General features: G+C 37.9%; 2 protein-coding genes across 3 annotated transcripts; one reads left to right on the forward strand and one right to left on the reverse strand.

The window, feature by feature from the left end:
- The first annotated feature begins 132 nt into the window (after positions 1-132).
- On the forward strand, positions 133-3,156 carry LOC121259409 (probable folate-biopterin transporter 6). Its single transcript, XM_041160990.1, has 4 exons — positions 133-935; positions 1,843-1,938; positions 2,190-2,363; positions 2,450-3,156. Exons 1-4 carry the CDS (start codon positions 249-251, stop codon positions 3,005-3,007), a joined length of 1,515 nt encoding a protein of 504 aa, XP_041016924.1. The 5' UTR covers positions 133-248; the 3' UTR covers positions 3,008-3,156.
- Positions 3,157-3,606: 450 nt separating this feature from the next.
- LOC121259410 (protein RRC1-like) lies at positions 3,607-20,208 on the reverse strand. Of its 2 annotated transcripts, XM_041160991.1 has the most exons (18): positions 19,990-20,208; positions 19,447-19,535; positions 19,207-19,342; positions 18,993-19,038; positions 12,166-12,226; positions 11,902-12,054; positions 11,418-11,537; positions 11,142-11,307; positions 10,232-10,344; positions 9,920-9,991; positions 8,145-8,366; positions 7,807-7,865; positions 7,610-7,694; positions 7,377-7,514; positions 6,847-7,071; positions 5,949-6,751; positions 5,318-5,484; positions 3,607-4,142 (listed from the first exon to the last, which is right to left on the reverse strand). In XM_041160991.1, exons 2-18 carry the CDS (start codon positions 19,519-19,521, stop codon positions 3,844-3,846), a joined length of 2,940 nt encoding a protein of 979 aa, XP_041016925.1. In that variant the 5' UTR covers positions 19,522-19,535; positions 19,990-20,208; the 3' UTR covers positions 3,607-3,843. The 2 variants fall into 2 exon arrangements, with proteins under 2 accessions (XP_041016925.1, XP_041016926.1); XM_041160992.1 differs by lacking the exons at positions 18,993-19,038; positions 19,447-19,535; positions 19,990-20,208 and having other exon boundaries at positions 19,207-19,343.
- Between the last annotated feature and the right edge of the window lie 682 nt (positions 20,209-20,890).

The raw sequence follows: 20,890 nt of genomic DNA on the forward strand, positions 1-20,890 counted from the left end.
GAAGATTTTGAAATATTCAATGCTAATAAGAATACACCTTCCCCAGTTGTGTTCGCTCGTTTCTGTATTAATGCCATATAATAATTGTATAGAACCCTATTGGAAACTCAAAATTGTCCAAGTCCACCACAAAGTCGATACTTTCAAGTTTACGTTTCCGTAGAATCCCAAAAGCTCGCTGAAACACCTGGATATATTACCCTCTTGCGTCGCCTTCTCAGATCTGTTTTCCCTCCTATGCCTCAGGCATGGATGTTAATTTAGAAACCGAAAAGCTCGTCAAAAAACCTGTCCATCCCTCTCAGCTGTCCCCCAATCAAACTTTAAATCATAATGTTCGTCATTCTCTATTAAGTTGCTCAATAAGTACTACTACTGTTCTTTCTATCCTTCTTCAACCGTTTCAATGGCTACAAATGCTCTCTTCCCAGCTAAACCCGAGCTTTGTCCTCGGCATATTTCTCGTTCACGGCCTCAGCCAAGGGTTTTCCGGATCTTACTTCAAAGTAGTCTCTGACTACTACTGGAAAGACGTCCAGAAAGTCCAACCCTCAGTGGTACAGCTGTTCGTAGGCCTCTACTACATTCCATGGATCATAAAGCCAGCCTGGGGCCTCCTCACCGATCTCTTTCCGGTCGGAGGATATCAGCGTCGCCCATATTTTATTTTAGCAGGCGCTCTCGGGACGGTTTCTGCAACAGTGGTTGCACTTGGCGGAAGTATGGCTGTGGTGGTGGCGTTGGGTAATTTGATAGGCGTAACTGCAGCCGTGGCGATCGCAAGCGTGACCATTGACGCTTGTATTGCAAGAAACAGTATCGAGATCCGGTCATTGGCGCCGGACCTCCAGACCCTTTGTGGGTTCTGCTCGTCGGTCGGTTCTCTTGTTGGGTACTCCACCAGTGGGTTTTTTGTTCACCATCTCGGAGCTCAGGTCAACTTTTATTTTCCTTTTTTTTTTTTCAAAAAAAGAATCTACGTTGTTCTATAAAATATTAGTTGATAGTAAGACTGTATTTCAACGTTATTGATATGAATTGAATTGAAATGATAAAATATTATTTTTTAATAATATTATTATTTTAAAATTTAAAAAAATTAAATTATTTATTATATTTTGTATTAAAATTTAAAAAAATTTTAATAATAAATTAAAATTTTAATAATAAATTTTAATAAATTAAAATTTAATCAATCGAGTTCATAGCCCAACATCCTATTTTAACTCTTTACGTAGACTAGCCGTTATATATTTTTTATTTTCTAGCTTTGTATCGTTTTCTCTTGTCTTCTATTTGAGAAGAATAATTCTATTTACAATTATAAAATTTTTAAATATCGTCTAATTATTTTGAAAAAGAGAGATTTATTATTAAAAAATTAATTTTTTTATATAAATTCTTTATTTTATTTATTTTTTTCAGAGTGATTACGTAGCGATTGTACAATTTACGATTATAAATATCTTTTCTTATGAAATGAAAAAAATTAATTTTTTAATAGTTGATCTCACTTTTTTTCAAAACGATTACGTAATATTTACGTACTTCACGATTGTACGTAGAATTAATTAAAGAAATTAAATCCGTGACTGCCATCTTATAAATATTTTCAACTATTCATATCAAGACAACTAAAGTCACGTGTAATTCAAGTGATCTTATTTCTTTCTATATATATATGAACTTGAACTATTGTACGTTAGAGATCAGTTGCTTCAGTTCATTAAATGACATATTGCATGTGTTGCCTATGAAAAACTGTTTTTGAATTAATCTGATATAACATTATTTTAATTCTTTACATTGCTCGTTCAATCTGTCTATCGTTCTTTGACGCAGGAAGCATTGGGTCTTTTGGCAGTCCCACAAGCCTTATTGATAGTGCTGGGTTTCCTGTTTTACGAAACGAAATCTACCATCCATTCTGAGAAGAAGGTTTCCTTCATTCTTTCCCTTTCTTGTACCTTTTAATTGTACAACTGCTGCTTATATATATATATATATATATATATGTTTTCTATCATGAAAACTATATATTCTCTTTTATATGCTTAGGTTAATTACTGATAAAAAATATATAGAAATCCCCATTGTCACGTACGCCATTTTGGTCTGCAAACTGAATCTAGCTACTTTCTGTGTGTGTATATATATATATATATATATATATATGTACTCTGAGTTAGGCAGTACATGGGAAAGTAGGAGTGGCAATGAGGGGAATGCAGGAAACAATCGGACGCCCCCAGGTGTGGAAGCCAACACTTTACATTTACCTATCTCTGGCTCTCAGTATAAGTACTCATGAAGGGCAGTTTTATTGGTACACTGACCCTAAAGCTGGTCCTGCATTTTCTCAGGTTAATTTCCCACAACGTACCCTCTCTCCCAGCTTTCTCCCTAAAGACACATTACCAAAGCTATTTTGCTCTGTATATGCATGCAGGAGTTTGTTGGGATTGTTCATGCATTGGGTGCGCTGGCGTCTGTGGCAGGGGTTCTAATCTATCACAAAGTTCTGAAAGACTACCCATTTAGAAAGCTACTGTTTTTGGCTCAGCTGCTGTATGCCGCATCCGGTATGCTTGATCTAATTTTCATGCTTAGGTGGAACTTGATTCTTGGAATTCCGGACTATTTGTTTGTTGTTATGGAGGAATGTGTGTCCAGTACAGTGGGTAAAATTCGATGGATGCCCATGGTCGTGTTGAGCACACAGCTATGCCCTATTGGCATTGAAGGTACATTTTTTGCACTACTGATGTGCATTGATAGCCTTGGTTCCCTTTCGTCTAAATGGGGAGGAGGAATCGTTCTTCATATATTCCATGTCACAAGGACTGATTTCACATACTTATGGTCAGTCGTTTTAATTAGAAATATGCTGAGAATTGGAACACTTGCTTTGGTTTTTCTTGTTCCCAATGCTGTTCAGTCAGATAACCTACTTCCATTGGATGTTTTGACAAAGAATTCGACTCAGAGCATAGATGATGAGAGCTAGCTTGCAACTTGTTTCTATGGAGAAGGAAACAGAAGGAGAAAATGGAAGTATTAGTAGAAATAATTGATCTAGCAAAGTGGAATAATGATCTAAATTGATTCATTTTACATATTCTTCTTCTACTGTGTATAACACTATTATTGCTAGGGCCTGGTTCAATTGATATTATATTTTAGAAAAAACATAAGGCACACAATCTTTCTTACAACTCTTTACACAATCATATTCATATTTTAAATGGCAAAACAAGTAAAAATCATTTTATAAAAATACACTCATTTTAAAACATAAGTGCAAAAAAGTTGTCTAAAGAGATATACGTGCATCATTACTCTTTTTATTTTTATTTTTTACTGCACTTTTTCACATCAGTTTATTGTCACCATATTCACGTCTATTATTACAGCATCTTAATTAAATAAATACACGAGGATACCGTGTTAAGAATAGTGAAATTTGACTTCACAGACACACAGCAGGCTCAGCAACACGCATAGCCGTTTGTTGTTGAAATTATAAGATTACAAACCACTATGTTTTCAGGTTTTTAGAAACACGCAACTCTTCAAGCAATTAAGAACTTTACTCATTCGCCGCTGTTAACCAAGTTCAAATTTTTATATTTGCAACCGGAATACATCTTGTTAAAACGTAATTAAGCAAAACAGAAGAAGATTTTACTCCTTGAGGTTTATAACAGGAAAGGGAAGAAAACCTTCTTTTCATAACGACTTGATATAACCGTTTCATGGCAGGCAATCTGGCCCAACTACATGGAATCTCCTCATCTCAAAACATTCCACCTTGATTCTCAAAAAACAGACCCTGCAAATGGCTCACTTCGGTCTTCTCCTCCTATCCCTGTCCCTTTCTCTGCCCCTGTCATGGTCATCCCTCTCTCTGCTTCCACTTTTCTCCCGGTCCCGGTCCCGGTCCTCTCCCTCTCCCTTTCCTCTCCTCTCGTTTTGAATATCATGAGTTCTATCTCTATCCCTGTCTAATGTGTGTTCCCTTTCCTTGTCTCGATGTGATGATTTCCGTGGTGGGCTCTCACTTTGGCTCTGGCTGCGGTGCCTCTTTCTTGAAGAGTCACGGGCATCATCCCGTCTGTCCCTCCTCTCTGAAGATGTTCTCTCTGCAAGTGGAAATGTAAAGGAAAAATAGCCTATCAACATCAATCCTAAGCAATGAACAATCAGGAATCTTGAAATTTACCCTGAACGTGTTCTGTGTGTGCAATACTAAAGGAAGATTACAATTTTCAAGACTAAGCATTGTTCAACTACCACATATATGGCATCGAGTATATTAAAAACCATACTTAAACACTCCTTTAATCATAGAATAAACTGCATAGTCAGTCCAGCAAATACCCATCTTTACAATCAAGCTAAACAAAGACAAAAATAATAAATTTTAAATTCACGACGAGTTTGAAAGATCTAACATTGCAGCATTTGACTTTGGTAAGCATGGTCTATCGGGAGAATCAATCACTGCAGCTTTTGATGCACTGATTAACGCTAGAACATTTAGGCCCGGTTTGGATTCACAACCCATGTCAACTCATCTCACTATTATTCACTACTATTCATCAACTTTAACTCACAAATTTCATTACTATTCACAACCCATCTCACTACTATTCACAACTCATCTCAACTCATCTTCGAATCCAAACGAGGCTTTAATCATTCTAGTTAGCTAGTTCGGAAGGAGGAATACAATATTATATATCCATTGCACCCCTATCATTATTAGTTACACAGGTTGACCATATATTTCTTAAAAGGCAACACAAGATTGTCAACTAACAAAAAGAGGAGGGTTCATTTGAGCACATAAAACCTTTCAGCAAAAGATCGTTGAGAATGTATTCGAATATCCCCATTAGCAACCTGATTCCAACAAGAATCAGCTGGAATTGTTTGGTTATCAGCAATTAACAAGATCTCTACTGAATGAAACTACAGTTAAGTTGCAGAGACTTCACCTCTAGTTCTATACAATACCTATGAAGACTGTACTTTCAGAAATTGTTTTTCAGGAAATCTCTAATGTCCACAGATAGGTTTTCGGAAAATTTCAGGATTTCACTCGATCAAAATAAGTTTGTTTTCTAAGCAATCCAGGCAACTAATAAATTGAGTTATTGTCCCAATTCTTACATAATGATAGACAAAACTAAAAGGCGTGGAAAGCAATAGGAAAACCTAAAAACTAGCACAGAATAGGGAACAAAACATTACAATTCGAAAGAAATTAACAAATTCAAATTAGATCTTGCCAGCTTACAAAATGAGAACTTACTATTTCCTGAAGAATCGTTGTTAGAATCTAATAACCCATATTCATATTGCAGCTGCTTCCGACGGATTGCAACTTTCCTCTCGATTTCATCCGAATTTTTAATTTCCCGTTCTTCAAGGGATTCACGATATTCTATTAAAGCCACCTCTAGACGTCTCAGCTTTTGTCTGTGTAACATAAGCACATTCACGTACTGTAAACACAAATGGACCACAAAATAAAGCAGCCTAGACACTTAACTGCCAGCAGGGAACATTAGACAGTAGATGTAAATAAACTCATTAAAAAGCATAGCTTCCAATAACCTATATGTCTATGGTGGTGCATTTGAAGGAGCGGAATGCAAGAAGCTTTGAAGATAAGAGCGATCAATGGGTGAGCTTAGAAATTTGTTTTTCAATACTTTACTCCATTGGTCGATTGTAATTGATTTCCATGGCATGGCATTGCATGAATTCCTTGTATCTCTAAATTAGCTCGCCTAGGCGTTGCTCTTTTGATCAATAAAAATTTGTTTACCAATCAAAACAAATAACTTCAAATCTAAATAATTAAGCTCCACCACTCCTTAAAAGGAAAAGAGGACCAAATTGGGAAGAATGAAACTAAGGCAGCAGGTTACTACCATTACCTCTGCTCTTCATTCATTCCGTTGTCAGGTTGTGCTGAGATGCTTGTACCAGTTGCAAAGTCCATCTCATCACCCTTGCTAGGATCGTCACCAGCATTCTCACTTCCAGAAGATGAGTAGCTCAAACCCAAACCCCTAGCACTACCCTTTTGTTCATCATCGCTTTCATCATCCTCTCGAGCCCATTTAGATGCTGGCAGAACAGGATCAACTTTCTCTTTCTTTGTGAAAGCTTTCAGTTCAGGGTTTGGAATGGGAAAGGTTGGAGCCAAAGGAACAGACTCTTCGCATTTTGATTGCAAATCGTCCTCCCCATATTGGCTCCATCCAGACAGACCCACTGGCTCTGCTTCCACAGTAGTCCCTTTACGACTAATGGAATATCTACCAGTACTCGAATGGCTCTGTGCATATTTCAAGTCATCATCTAGTTCATAGCCCCTCAGTTTTTCTGCCTCTTCCAGACTTAGCAACCGTGCAACCATCATTTCTCTACCACCAACAAGAGACAATCCATTATGTCTGCAACGTCTCTCCAGCTCAGCAAGGGGAAGATGCATTAGCTCCTTCATTGCTGCTCCTTTGCCCATTGCCAATGCAGCATCTTGGTTGATCTTAGCTCCATCACCTGCATCTTCAGAACTAGTCTTTTTTTCTAGTTCAAGTGTATCACCAGATATAGAATGAAATGGGATGACACCAGAGCTCCCAAGTCGAACAAATGTAGCTCGCAAACCATTAACATATGCATCCGAAAACAAAAACCAGTCTGACCATACTTGCAAGACTTTGAGCACTCGTTCCTTTAGAATTTAGAACCATTTCAACAAAATCAGAAACAAACAAAATAAGTTAGGAGGGCCCAAAAGCCCAGAAACAAGAGATATGCAGAGCTTACCTTAAGGGCCTCTGCAGTAATTCTTCCAGTAACGCTACGAAACAAATCATTAAAACTCTCCATAATGTCGGGTAATGTTGCTTCAAATTTGGTGCGGTATGCAGATGCATTCTTTACAGGAGCACTACTATTATGAAGAACATCAGAAACGAGCATAAGCCTTGCAACTTTGGTTGGAATGGGAGTTTCCTTAAGTGTCAAAGATTCTGTCAGCACTTCGACTATCTGCAGTACAAAAGATACCAGTTAAGAAACTGAAAGTTAAAAGTAAATTTCATAAGATAATCTCAGCTTGGTCTTCCTCTTTTTTCTTTTTCTATTAGTTTGTTTTAATTAAAATCTAATGAATCTCTGCTTAAATAAGCTTCTTATTAGCAAATGTAACTGGAATAAAGGTGTGGAAAACTATCAATGGTAGACTAGATGAAAAAATATACAGTTTAAATTTGAAGTATCAATTCCATTGTTCCATCCACAGAGTCAATTGTGGTAAAGGTAGCTAAATGGAATGACCCTAATATCAGCATTACCTCTCCAGCTGCATCAGCATTATCCAGGGCAAACCCCATAGCTTCCTTTATCTGACTCCTCTCTAATGTTAAAGCACGCAGCATATCCTCGAACTCATCCCTCTGTGAATCAGTAAGTGTTCTTTCCGGTTCCACGCGCTTTAGAATTTAATGAAAGAAAGGGAGGATTAAAGCATGAAACAACGTGGATAAATCAAACTAATACTGCTCATGGATTTAACACTGATAAATACCCTGCTTCTTCCTGCAGCAAATGTGGATCCGGACTCCTTCTCATGCTCTGGGCTCTTTACCGATGGCAGAGGTGGTGGAATCCATCTGGCAATGATAATAAAACAAATATCACATCATAAATGTAGTCTACTTCACCAACTTGCAGCAAGACTGGATGCCAATAGTCACTGAAATACATAACAAAAGGTAACATTACCTTCCACTACCAGTTATCATGATAAAAGGTTCTGTCCGCCATCTTTGACGAGTATCACCCTGCATTCAAGCCAATATATAAGAACAATTTATATCTCTATGCAACAAATACACCTTTCCTTTTTCCAAATTAAGACCAACATATTCTAACCGCATAGCATTAAATAACCAGCAAGGTGATGCCTCTTAAAGAACAAAATTTAATGTTATTCTTATAAAAAAAAAAGCTTGAAGTTTTTATAAAATCTACAAGGCAAATGACACGATTCAATTCAATTGAGGCAAATAATATATTTCCCTTCTATTTTGGTGGCTGGAAGGAAAGATGATAAGATGTACCTGAGCAAAGGAATAGAGCCTCCAGACATAGTATGTATGTTCCTTTGAGCCAAGCTCAAACAAGAAGTTGAAGAGAGGATTCCCGCGACCTCTCTCCATAATAGCTTGTTCGAAGGCACATCCTCCATCCAGAACATAGAGAGCCATTGTGTCAATCACATGGTGGAGATGATCATCATTGGGTGGAACCACCGTAATATCAGGAACATTTGGTGTAAGAACCTAGTCACCCAAAGGAAATAATTAACAAGACGAATAAAGTAAAAACGACGAAGTCAAATCACTGGCTTAAACATAAAGTAAAAACTATAAGATTAGAGAAACCCCCCCCCCCCTTCTTCCAAAAAAAAATCCATCTGTGATGCTGAATTCAGAGCGAAGACGATAGTAATACAGAGTTTTGTTTGATCAGTAAAGACAACAGTAATACAGAATGAAGCAAAGATGTGGATAAACTGGAAAAAGGTCTCCTGCGAACCATTAAAATAACCTCAAGTGCACAACAAATGACTGAATTTTCAGGACTTCTACTGGCGTACCAAGAAATTCAGATAGCACACTGCGCAAACAAAGTTAATCTCAATTATCCTATTTGGCAGTAGTAATGAAAAACATTTTACTTCATTATTTCACCGAAAAACTACAATAGATTTCAATGGGCTTAGCATTCATGAATCCTTATCTATTTCTAGCTAGGTGTTTTCCATTCTGTGTACTTGGCTACACCTATTCCTCTCAAAGTATTAAAAAAATCTCATTTACTTACAAAACAAAACAATAACTTTTTACATTGTTACGAGAAAGCCATATCATGGTATGGAAATAATTTCAAAAACTTGCTAGTGTTTCCTGCATATGGGCTTTCGACAACGCTGAACCACCCAATAGTTTCAAAAAGTTCAAAGAACTTTTTGGGCGAGCTTATCTTTTCTGAAAACAAATAATCAATGCATATTTGCTAACAAATTTTTAAGCTTTTGCTTTTCATAATGATAACAAAAAAGCAAGGATCTACCAAAAATGGAGAGCATGATCGGTAGATATAGACCATATTCAGGTCCAGACAGCCCTGTTAAACGAGTTGAAACTGTCTGTCATAGTATCAAACCCATGATTGACCATATAATTGACATGCGCTACAGAGAACTCGCTATCCACATTTGGTTTTTTTTTTTCGATATGTAAAATATATATCCACATTTGTTGACACAGAAAAGAAGAGATCTTAAATACAAAAGAATAAAAAAATGCCTCGGTAAAAATTAGTTTTAGTTTATTTTTATCATGTCCATAGATAAGAATTGGCTAATCGAACACTTGAAAGATAATGACTTCACAAGAGAATGAAACCCAAACAAGCTATAAACTTTTCTTTTTGACAAAAAATACCAATTACATCAAAATAGTTAAAGATATCAAGGTAAAGAGTAAGAATAGCTCCCTAGGAGGCCTAAAACAAAGAGCAAACCCTAAATTCAATAGAAAACAATGTAATAATATATGCACTACTATGACATTATTCTGTAATTTTTTTTATGATGTAAAACCTAATGAAGGAAAGGCCCTTCAAATCCACCCAAGTAGTAAAACCTAGATACATGACCCAACCTGCCAGAACCATGCATCAGGTAATCCATGAGAACTCCTAGTGTGGAATCGAAACTAATATGTTTTGAGCAGACAGCTCATCCCAAGTATGCCCTTTGACGACTAGGCTGCACCCTAATGAGTGACAGTATTTTGTAAAAATGAAATAATAAAAACTTAAGACCTACCAGTTCAGAATTCTGACTTGGAACAGAGGTGACTGGTGGGCCTGATGGACCGGATAAAATAACAGTGGCGCCCTGTCAACCAGAAAAGGAAAATATGTAGCAGTTATCTCCTTTGATATTAACAAAGGGCCAAATCATAACAGAAAGTTGAAGTATCAGCCATTTTGAATTATTCATTTGATAATGAGAATAATGAATGAAGCAATGTTCACATTCCTGCAAGTGTGGAATTAGCTCCACAGCATAAAAAATCTTAGAAATATATAAATGCACGAGTGCACAATTATTTCAACAGAGTATTATTTAACAGACCTCCTTACTCCTGATCGCCATCTGTCCTGGTGGAGGAGCAGGTAGAGCTTGTGATGGAAGCGCAACAGACTTACCCCATCCAATCTTCAACTCATATTCATAAACGATGACTCCTGCACATAAAATACTTTGCTTCAATCCACTTATAAAAATAAAATAAAAATACTTTGCTTCAATCCCTTAATTCGGATGAAGTGAGTATATTTTAAAAATGGGTATTATGTAACAGTAAAAAACTCCAATCAATCCTAGACTAAGGACTCAAAAAAGAATGATTACACAAGTATTGAACCTTTTAGCACCCCATGAGAACTAAACCAGTGAGTTTGGATGGCATAATCTAGAGCCTTGCAGGCAACCAACCAATGCAAGTCATTCAAACGGACTGGAACCCAGAAACACGGAGGCATACATTTCAATTTCATGCTACATTGCAACACAATCAAGTGCATAAGGGGTCATTAATTAAGTTAGTGCTATCAACTATATTAGTCCACTGCCATTGAAACATACACACACACCCTTAGTGACAGTGGAGCTTCTGCTTCATGGGAAACTTCACGCACTTGAGAGACGCATCCAGAAGATAGTTATTTACAACTTTTTAAGCTCATTCAGATAGAAGTACAAAAAGTTCAAGCATATAAATGTATATGGAATTGTTTTACTTGTAATGGAAGATGTTATTTGCTTTTTTCTTTTTTATAGGTAATGGAAGACGTTATTTGCATTTTTCCTTTTTTATAGGTAATGGAAGATGTTACTTGCTAAAAAGTTAAAGTTGTGCTTTCTTATCTGCAAACAACTTTATAAATATAGAAAGCAACTAAACAATACACATATCAAGCAATATAATTTGAGACAATCATCCAAATTATAGCAAAGAAAAACAGGCTTGAAGGAACCAGACCTTGCATTTCATCTTTTGCAGCTTGCCCATCAGCTCTATTCATGAAAGCTACAAAGCCACAATTTCTTTGCCGCCTTCGTTCCTCTTCAGTCCTAGGCCACATTATTTTCACACTAGCAATGGGCCCAAATCTTCCAAAAGTCCGCAGAAGAAAATTTTCATCGACCTGGAATTATTGAGAAAATAGGAACAGATCAATGTGACAGGTCATTATTCTCAGAAGCAACAAGTTTGAGAAGTTAAAGAACCAAACATATTTAAAGAAAATGATCTTGCCGTGGGTGAGAGATTTCCAACATAGAGATTAGTAGTTTGGGGATCGCCGTCATCAAAAGACCCAGGAAGCTTTCCACTTGGGTCAAAATCATCAGGCAGCTCATCAAAGCGACTAGATGGCTGAAAACAATAACATTACAAACTTCATATATAAAAAATGAAAGATGAGAAATTGGCGCCGACAATTCAGTACTTGACAAAGTATTGACAAAGTGGTGCAAAAGAATCCTAAATGACATCTCTGTGCTGATATCACACCATACAATTAATCTTATACATTTTTTTATAGGTAGTCAATCTTATATATATTTAAGGGTGTGCGATGTGTGCACCTATTTGCCTATGTTTTCCACAACCCACCCTAACAGCCTTGCTCAAGTGCTAGAGAAACACAATAGAAAAAAATATATCTAAAATCAACGGATAAACTTGCCACTGCCTTTTCCAAAAGATTGAAAAAACGCCAGCACGGAACGATACTTACAGCAGAATGTTCATTGTGGCGCCCGTCACGCCAATGTTCACGATCTTGATTTCGCCTCTCCCTCATCTCTTGCTCATGCTTCAGCTCCTCCATGAAATGATCTATGTTTCGAGACTTTCCTTTTTCTTTTTCCTTTGGCTTATCATCCTCCTTCTATAAAGTTGAATACAATTACCATTATAGATACTGGCAAATGACTTCTAAATTCTAAAAATAAAGTTCATTCTAAAAATAAAGTTCATAACTTCCTATCTATTCACTAACTTTCTTTTCCGATTCTTTCCCCTTAGCTGCCAGTGGAGGTGGTATGAAAGATGGAACATACCTGCAAGAAGATAAATTAAAGGCAAAGTTTCATTAATTTGAAAGGGTAATTTTCTTTTTATAAGTAAAAATATTATATATATCAAAAGAAGAAACCAAATACACTGAATGTATACAAGAAAACACCTTGCCCAATATGACCCAAAAAGCCCAGAAAACACTAGACCCGACCCCAACCCCTTGTTTCCCGTAGAACTAAAACTCTACCCGAACACCCAACCCCAACCCCGTGATTCTTGTCTTCATAATGCCCTCCCTTTTAGACTTCCCTCTAGTTGAACTACCACTCTTAGCGTCGTAGTTGATTGCCCAAGAAAGACGTTGTAACTCCCTGCTTTTCTTGAAACTTGATTTGGTTTCAAGCACGTGGCTTGCCTCAATCGCAGTGATTAGTTCTTTAAATTGGTCTTCACATCACATACTCCATGTGAAATTCTCACAAACCGCTGAATCTCGTTAACTTTAGGCATAATCCAGTACACTATTGGAGGAAGAGACAAGGGGAGCAACATTATCTCTAGACACAGTATCCAACTGCACTCCCAACTCTAGACATTCCTTTACACAAGGCACTAACGCCAAATCCATTGGTTCTCCAGCAACACCATTGGTTCTCTCCAATGGTATCAAGGTTCTCATTGGAGATTCTGGGGTGACAACAAGTCCCTTCATCTCTGGGGTGATAGGGGATCCTACATCTCCTTCAAACCTCGGCAGTACACCATTTTCCTTCAACTCTGACAAGGGAGACAGTTTCTTCGGGGACCAAGGGTGTAATACCGACTATCGGTCTATCCTATGTTACATGACGCGAATGACATTCCATTACTGATGTCTCTATGCCGATACCCGATGTAGACCCCGCTTCAAATAACCCAGATTTCCTTTTGACACGCCATACTCTCCTGGATCTAGTTATAGGGACAAGACCGAATCCGATCTTCCGTTTTCCTTTATCTGAGTTTAAAGGATTCAAGCCTATCTTGTTTCTTACAACCCTGTTGCCTCCAGCTGAAAGCTAGTCTATTTTCGTAGACAAAAAGTTATTGTTGCCTACAACTCGACAAGTTGGTTTCCATCTCCTTTAAAGAATTGTGCATCTCTACAAGCTGGTCCCGAGGCGTGATTTGCAGACCCCCCCTCACTCTGAACCCCGGAAGCATGACCCGTCTTTAGAGCTGCCTCATAGGATCGCCTCACCACCAAGGATGTACTTGGGTCTTTATGCACCTCCAAGTTCTCCCTCTCTGCCACGCCACCTACATGTCTGTTATGCGACTCCTTGACATAGCCATGTTCTGCAGCATCTTGTCCTTCCAAGCCGTCACTCCCTTTCTTGCCGAAGGAAAAATCATGCAGCACCACCCCCATCCTTCTCCAGCCACTGCCCCCTCCTCTAGAATGAAAATAAAATTCCTCCTCCCACCACCACCATACTCCTCCACTGCCATATAACGTCCTAGAGCATCCGAGCAGCGATGCGTTGTGAAACTGCGTCTCCCTTCCCCAGACAGTGGAGAAAAAATATTATTTCTCATCTTTTGTGCACGCTTCAATGGCCTTAGCCAGCCACTGTACTATTGTTGAACCTAGAACCAACTTAGATGTCAACCTTTGACTCCTTTCAGTAATGACCAACATGCTTCCCTCCTTCACCAGTAAAGGATTTAGATTCTATGACCAACTCCATAGAAAAATCCATACTGACCAACTCCCCTCCTTCAACAACCATTCGTCATCTCAGAGAAACCATATCAAAATCTGCGACATAGGGACATGGCTGAAGACCAACGACGTCAGAGATCAGAGCTTGACGCTGGAGTACTCCCAGAAGACTTGCTGGAAAACATCGACTCGTTCTGTGTCGACGACACGACCAATGGAACCGTTGGGAGGTCGCCGGAGTACTCTAAGAGACAACATAGAGAAATCTGCGTCGGAAAGCCCTTACTGGAGTTGCCGGACTAGTCTGTGGCCATGGGAAGGTGCAGATCAGGCGTCAGAGATCTAACTGATACTGGCAAAATAGATCCCAGAAACGGATCTTGCAAGAAAACAGGTCGACGGTGGGATTACCAGTGTTGGACGACCCTCGGCGAGGTCGCTGGGGCCCGGCGATGTAGTCTGTGCCGACAATGAGCAGCCACTCATCGGCCTAGGTGGCAGTGATTTAGTTTCTCTCTCACGTGTATTTCACTCTCCTCACAGGTGTTTCTCTCGCCGGCGGGATGACCAGCACTTGACAACCCTCGGCGAAGTTGCCGAGGTCCGACGATGTTGTATGTGCTGGTGGTGAGCAACCACTTGCCGGACTAGGTGGCGGCGATTTGATTTCTCTCTCACGAGTGAAAAACCACAAACTGCCAACACTCAAATCTGCCCAGTGAAATTGAACAGTACACACCCCTAATCTTAGTGATTTGAACCACCGAACCCCCCTTTCCCAAAATGGAAAAAACACAAACTTTGGACTCTGAGCAATCAACGTGAAAACCCCATAACAAAAATATCTTAAAAAGAAAGAAGATGAAAATAAAATTAAAATAAGCAGTACAAAATGTGTCACTGGCGAGAATTAACTCAACTCTGGTAAGCAGAAGCAACCAACTCCAAGAACTTAGTCGCCATCACAACCTCCCTCTAACTCCACCCAAAGAAACTCATAAAGCATTAACTCTCATAATCCTGTAGATTTCCATGTGATCTGCATACATACTCTTCTCTATGTTCAAATTTTAGCTTATATAATCGTACAATTTCATGACCATTTTTTGATAAGTAAGTGATATTATTTATAAGAATAGGCATAACCCAAGTACACAAGATGGTATACAAGAGATAAGACTCATCTAGGTCGCAGTAGTGGAAACAAGAAAATCATATAAATTTAGGCCATTAAAGTCTATAGCTATGGCCCATAGAAATAAAGTACAGAAAAATAATGATTGAAGCTACTCTAGCATCCGCTCCTTATCTTCAAATGTTTGATCGTTACGCTCTCACCATATGCACCACATAATGCAAATATGGATAATCTTTCACATGGCTTTGATTTGTAGAGCACCTCCCAAGAGTGTCCAACTGGCCAATAACTAAACCACTGTGGCAAGCATTACCCAATTTAACTCTACTCGGCTGAACACTTCACTCCACAAGGCTCAAGCCAATGTAGCAAGAGACGATCCACTGTCTCACCAGATTTCTTGCACATACAACACCAATCTAAAATAACAACCTCGTGCTTCCTCAGATTATCGGTTGTCAGAATCTTGCCCAAGGCAGCTGTCCAAGTGAAGAAGAGTGCTTTGGGGGGCACCTTATTCCTCCAAAGTCTTCTCCATGGGAATTGAGTATTCAGTAAATATGTAAGGGACTTATAGAAGGATCGAACCGAGAATGCACCCTTACCTGCAGGTGTCCACCACAACTTATCGGCTCGTAGTCCATTCTACTTCCCAACCTTGGGCCACTCTACTGAAGTTGACATTCCACTAGACTTGGTCCCCCGATCAACCCATAGGGTCCGCCACTGAAGCTTCTTGATCACATGCCACCCGGAAAACGGATGGAAAAGAATCCATTAGAGTCTCCTCCCCACACCATATGACCTCCAAAATTTTATCCAAGTACCCGCACCCAGAACAAATTTAGTATGGCGAGTAAACACCCCCCACCCTTGTCTAATGTGCTTCCAAACCCCCACTCCATAGGCTCTGTTTGCCTCTCTAGTACACCAACACCCCCCCCCCCCCTAAAAAAAAACGTGTTTGCAATCAACCACCAATTTTCATAGGGCTTACGGTTCCATATTATATTTCCATAGTCATTTCCCAAGTAGGGCCCGATTGAAAGTTCTCATATTTTTTTTATCCCCAACCCACCTAAAGAAATTGGCCTACACACCTTCTCCCAACTAATTAAATGGAATTTGAATTCGTCCTCCATCCCACTCCACAAGAAATCACGATAGAGTTTTTCAATCCGTATCGCCACACAAGCTAGATTTGGAAATAAAGCCAGAAAATAAGTTGGCAAATTAGAGAGAGTACTCTTGATTAGAGTCATTTGGCCTCCTTTCAACAAGTACAATCTCTTCCACCCTGTCAATCTTCATTCTATCTTCTCGATAACTGTATCCCAAATTGATGAAGCCTTTGAGGCAACCTCCAACGACAAACCTAAATATTTCATGGGAAGAGAAGCGACCTTACACTCGAGTGTGCTAGCCATTTGCCGAGTGTTGCTGACGTTCCTAACTGGCACTAAATCTATCGAAGTCCAACTAATTTGATCTAAACTTCTCATAGAAGGCACTGCTGAAATCATGAGAAGCGAGGAATGAGCAAAACCCTATGAAACTAAAGATAGTTTATAAATAGCATGGCTTACATGATTTATACCACGTATCAATTCTATGGAGCCTAAGTTGGTGGTTATGCCTTGGAAGTTCTGGTTAGTGGGGATGGTTTTATGTTGATTGGTCTTAATGCTAGAACACTTTGATTAGTGTTGTTTTTTTAGGGGCATTTCGTAATTTTACTTTTGTGGGTTAGGATGGTGCATTAATATTGTGGGGGAGTTTTTGTGGGGTCTTGTCTTTCTCGTCCTCTTTCTTTTTCTGATAAGGTGGCTTAGTAATATCCCATACCAACTAATAAGTGATAATGGTAGGTAATTTATGGGATCTCATAGTGCTTAGGAAGAAGAAATTTTTGTTCTTTATAATGATTCTAATGGGACTCCAATTGTATCATTGACTAGTCCTTTTAAAGAATAGACCCAGATGTGACTTGGGCCTTCCTTGGGGCGTTACAAGCTCTCTCTTGTATACTTCTAGTGTACTTTGTGCATTCTTTGGTTGTAATGAGTTCCAATTACTTATATAAATAAAATGCTTTGTACCATTAAAAAAAATACACAATTATATCAACGAATTGAAAAGTAAAAATTTACCCAAAGGTGCCTAAAACTCTTTCTTTTTGTATGCAATAAAATTTTAGTACAAAACAAAAAAGGTGCAACCCTAATAAACAGGATAATACAAGAGAGACACATATCTAGAAGGAGAAAAAGATACAAGAAAATTGTGAAAGGTAAGCCCATTGTAGCCTATAGAAGTTGTCCAAAGAAAGAGTATTTATAAAGAAAGTTTCAACTTTGCTCAATGTTCCTTCATGATGCTTTGAGTTTCTAACATTACTTTCCCTCCAAATACACCTTAGGAGATAAATAGGAACCAAGTAAGATTCCACCAAACCCGTTCCAAGAGTAAAAAAGGCAACCGCTGGAACACACCACGTGAGATAAGTAGGAATTGTCTTCCAAAGCAATCCAACTGAGTATGTTGCTTCTCAAAGTAATAGATCAGTCCAAAGATGCCATGACTCTTCCCAAAAGCTACTCAAACCAGTCAATTCATCCCACAAAATCTTCTTTCATGATCACAATTAGGCCCATTAACTCCCAAAAATCCAAAGAAAAAACATCTTCAACATTCCTAAAAGAAAAATCACAATGTATTCTCCCACACACTCCCACTTATATAAAAAATAATAATTATCCCACACAATCCTCCACTTTCTCCACCACCCTTTTGTCACACAAACAAAATCATTCGGAATCCCTCAAGGCTAAGTAACACCAATCCATCTGTTGGCATCCCCACAAGCTTCAAAGACATCTTCTAGAAACAAATTCCATCTTAGTCTCTTGCATACAAATTCTATCCACTTCATATTGTCGAATAAAATTTTTATTTCTAAAACAGTTCTTAGGATCATACAAACCTCTGACATTCCAAGAAAGTAGTCTTAACTAATGGGAAGAATGGACTTGAAAAGATATATATGGCATGTCGGAAACCAATACTAAGGACAAGAAATACGAACATAGAAAATCACCCATTAAGCACACCAAAAAGAAAACAAAGATATGACAATAAAATAAAATAAAAACTGTTAGTTTAATTGCTCATAAACAACCCATAGAAGAATAAGAAAGAATGTAAAATCTTAGTGAAATATTACAGCCTTCGTAACCATTTAATTGAAATTTCAACCGAGATGTAAAGGTAATAAATTACTAGTTCCCAAGAATAGCAAGAACTAATAGATGGGGTACAAGAACATGAGTCTTTTGAAGACAAAATCTTATCTACATTGAGAAGCCAACAACATCAACACGATGGATTAAAAATTCATTATCAATTGCAAGTTCCACCCTAAATACATTATTTGCTGACAAGTTTAAAAGATCTAACTCAACTTCAATTGTGAAATAAAATATAAAGTTCTTTTTTTTTATCAGTAATTGTGTGATAAAAGATAAAGAAAGTTCTTTTCCAGCTAACAAAATGCTTTGACCAGCAATCAGTTTTGTCTTTTGAGTCAAAATACATGCAATATTCATATACCCCAAAAAAAAATGATAAGTAAAAAAATAATAATATTAATACTACAAACAAAGCATACTTTCCATAGTCTTACATGATTCCATCATCAAGTACCAACTATGTTATATACATAAAGTGAATGGAAGTATGAATAAGAAAGAAAAGTACGACTTTCTAAATAATGAGATTTCAGCTTGTTTTCTCAACCATATGAATGTGATTTTCTCTATCAAAGCTAGAAAAAGTACACCTCAAATAGCCTCCTAGGACAGTACTAGAATGAATTTGACTAATAGTATTACCAAAATAATTATCCTATTGATGATGTCTGATCAAAACAGTATTGCAACATGGTTAATCAAAAGCATTTCTTTACCTACTTCCCTTCTTTGGAACAGAAACCCCATCTTTGGACTTTTCACCTGCCATCCGTGAATGAATAAAAAGGCCCATGCTTTTATTAATGTGTCCCCATAATAATAGAAAATCTATTTATTTATCCACAGTTTTTAAAAAATAAACATATTGTTGAAAACTGAAACTGTAGGAAGTAAACGAGAGGAAATATAAATTTTTACAGTGACACTGACCTTCTGAATCAGCCTTCACTTTCTCATTGGGGTTTATTGTTCCACCTCGAACAAAAGCCTTCGACCCAGGCGTAATATCCCCTTGAAATGATTCCACAAACTCTTGGTACAGTCGTGCTGTTTCATCCTCTGCCCTCTGCGAAACAAAACGCCATTAACTTGTCCGGTAAATCACTTTTTAGTCAAAAGTCATCAGCTTAGCAGGTTTAATTTAAGAAAACAAAACAAAGCAAAACGTACCTTTTTCTTTGCCTCTTCTTCCTCTCTATGCTTCTGAAAAGGCGTCTTCTTCCGCGTAATGGAGAAAGAGCTCATCTTTGCATCCACTTCTGAAAACCAATTTTAAAAGAATGCACCAAAATTAAGGACTCGACTCCAAAATATATCAAACATAAGCATCGAAACTTAAACGACAAAGTCATAATTTAAAACCCAAACCCTGATCATTAATGTTGACAATGCTCGACCAAAGTTCACAAACCCATACCATGTAATGCGAAAAATTAGGATTCAAGTTGTAAAATTGCTATCCGAAATTCTGGTTATAAAATATGAAAAAAGATAAAGAACCAACATCAGACAGCTAGCTAAAAATCCCCCATAGTTTACATTTTTTTCTAAACCTAATTGATATTATTTTTCGAACCGACGAGCCATGATCAATTAATTCGACTAGGGTTTTCAAATAAGAAGAATCTGAACCAAAACGCCGAAACTCATTCAACTCGAATAACAAAAAGCTTCAACTGGAAAACGAAAGCAAAGTAATGATAACGAACGAACCGAGTTAGACCGGAGCGGAGCGATTCGAATCAGTGTCCGTTTCTAGGGTTGCTGAAGAAGACAGCTTGTGCGAGTTAGGAGAGAGCTACCAAGCCGAGCGGGACGTGTCGGATCGTAATAGAAGACCGGAGTGAGAAAGAACAACCACCAAATTGGAGAGAGAGAGAGAGAGAGAGAGCGAGAGAGGTGGGTGGGGGCCTGGGGGAGTAGAGAATTCACGTTTGGGGTACCGCTTAATGGATATTTTAAAGTACTGTAGCGGAAAGACAATTGAGTGGCCCACTTCCAGCCACAAATCTCAGATTAAAGACTTCCAAGACTTTTGGGCCAATTCGCCACACTCTTGACCCTTTACGAGCCCTTCTCATCACTGGGCCGAGAGAGAAGACTGGGAGCAAATCCTAGCACTATCAAAGGATCTGGCCTCGTCATTCAACCACATCTTCACAGAAATCAATCGTTGTTCTTCCAAGACAAGGGGCAACAGTACATGGTCCACCAAAGAGTTTTTTTTTTTTTTTTTGCTGCAAAGGAAATTATAGAAATACTAAGAATATATCAAATAGGTATGCCGTATTATAAGAATAATGATATATACTAATTCCAAATGTGAAGAATTTATTTTTTTCTTAATGAAACTATTCTTTTACAAAAAGCTTGCGCAAGATTCGTGCATTTAGATTTATATATATCATTATTATTAATTTTACGTAGAAAACAAAGACACAATTTTGAATTTGGTAATCACAATTTTGAATTTGACCATCAGATGGGTAGCGAAAATTCCACATTTTCCAATTATATAAAAAAAAAAAAAAACTTACATTTTGACCCAACCCGTGAAATATAAATCAATCAATTCAATTAGGATTTTAGCCACGAAACACGAGTTAAAACAAGA

This window comes from Juglans microcarpa x Juglans regia, chromosome 4D, assembly GCF_004785595.1.
Source record: "Juglans microcarpa x Juglans regia isolate MS1-56 chromosome 4D, Jm3101_v1.0, whole genome shotgun sequence".
NCBI classification, from domain to species: Eukaryota; Viridiplantae; Streptophyta; class Magnoliopsida; order Fagales; family Juglandaceae; genus Juglans; species Juglans microcarpa x Juglans regia.

What these genes read in the sequence shown, in the direction of transcription:
- LOC121259409 (XM_041160990.1), top strand. Translation starts at nt 249, where the DNA reads ATGGATGTTAATTTAGAAACCGAAAAGCTCGTCAAAAAACCTGTCCAT. An exon ending in CCATCCATTCTGAGAAGAAG is followed by an intron (nt 1,939 to 2,189) that starts GTTTCCTTCATT and finishes ACTCTGAGTTAG; the next exon opens with GCAGTACATGGGAAAGTAGG. An exon ending in CTGGTCCTGCATTTTCTCAG is followed by an intron (nt 2,364 to 2,449) that starts GTTAATTTCCCA and finishes ATATGCATGCAG; the next exon opens with GAGTTTGTTGGGATTGTTCA.
- LOC121259410 (XM_041160991.1), bottom strand. Translation starts at nt 19,521, where the DNA reads ATGAGCTCTTTCTCCATTACGCGGAAGAAGACGCCTTTTCAGAAGCAT. An exon ending in GCCACAATGAACATTCTGCT is followed by an intron (nt 11,538 to 11,901) that starts GTAAGTATCGTT and finishes TATTGTTTTCAG; the next exon opens with CCATCTAGTCGCTTTGATGA. An exon ending in TTACTGCAGAGGCCCTTAAG is followed by an intron (nt 6,752 to 6,846) that starts GTAAGCTCTGCA and finishes TAAATTCTAAAG; the next exon opens with GAACGAGTGCTCAAAGTCTT.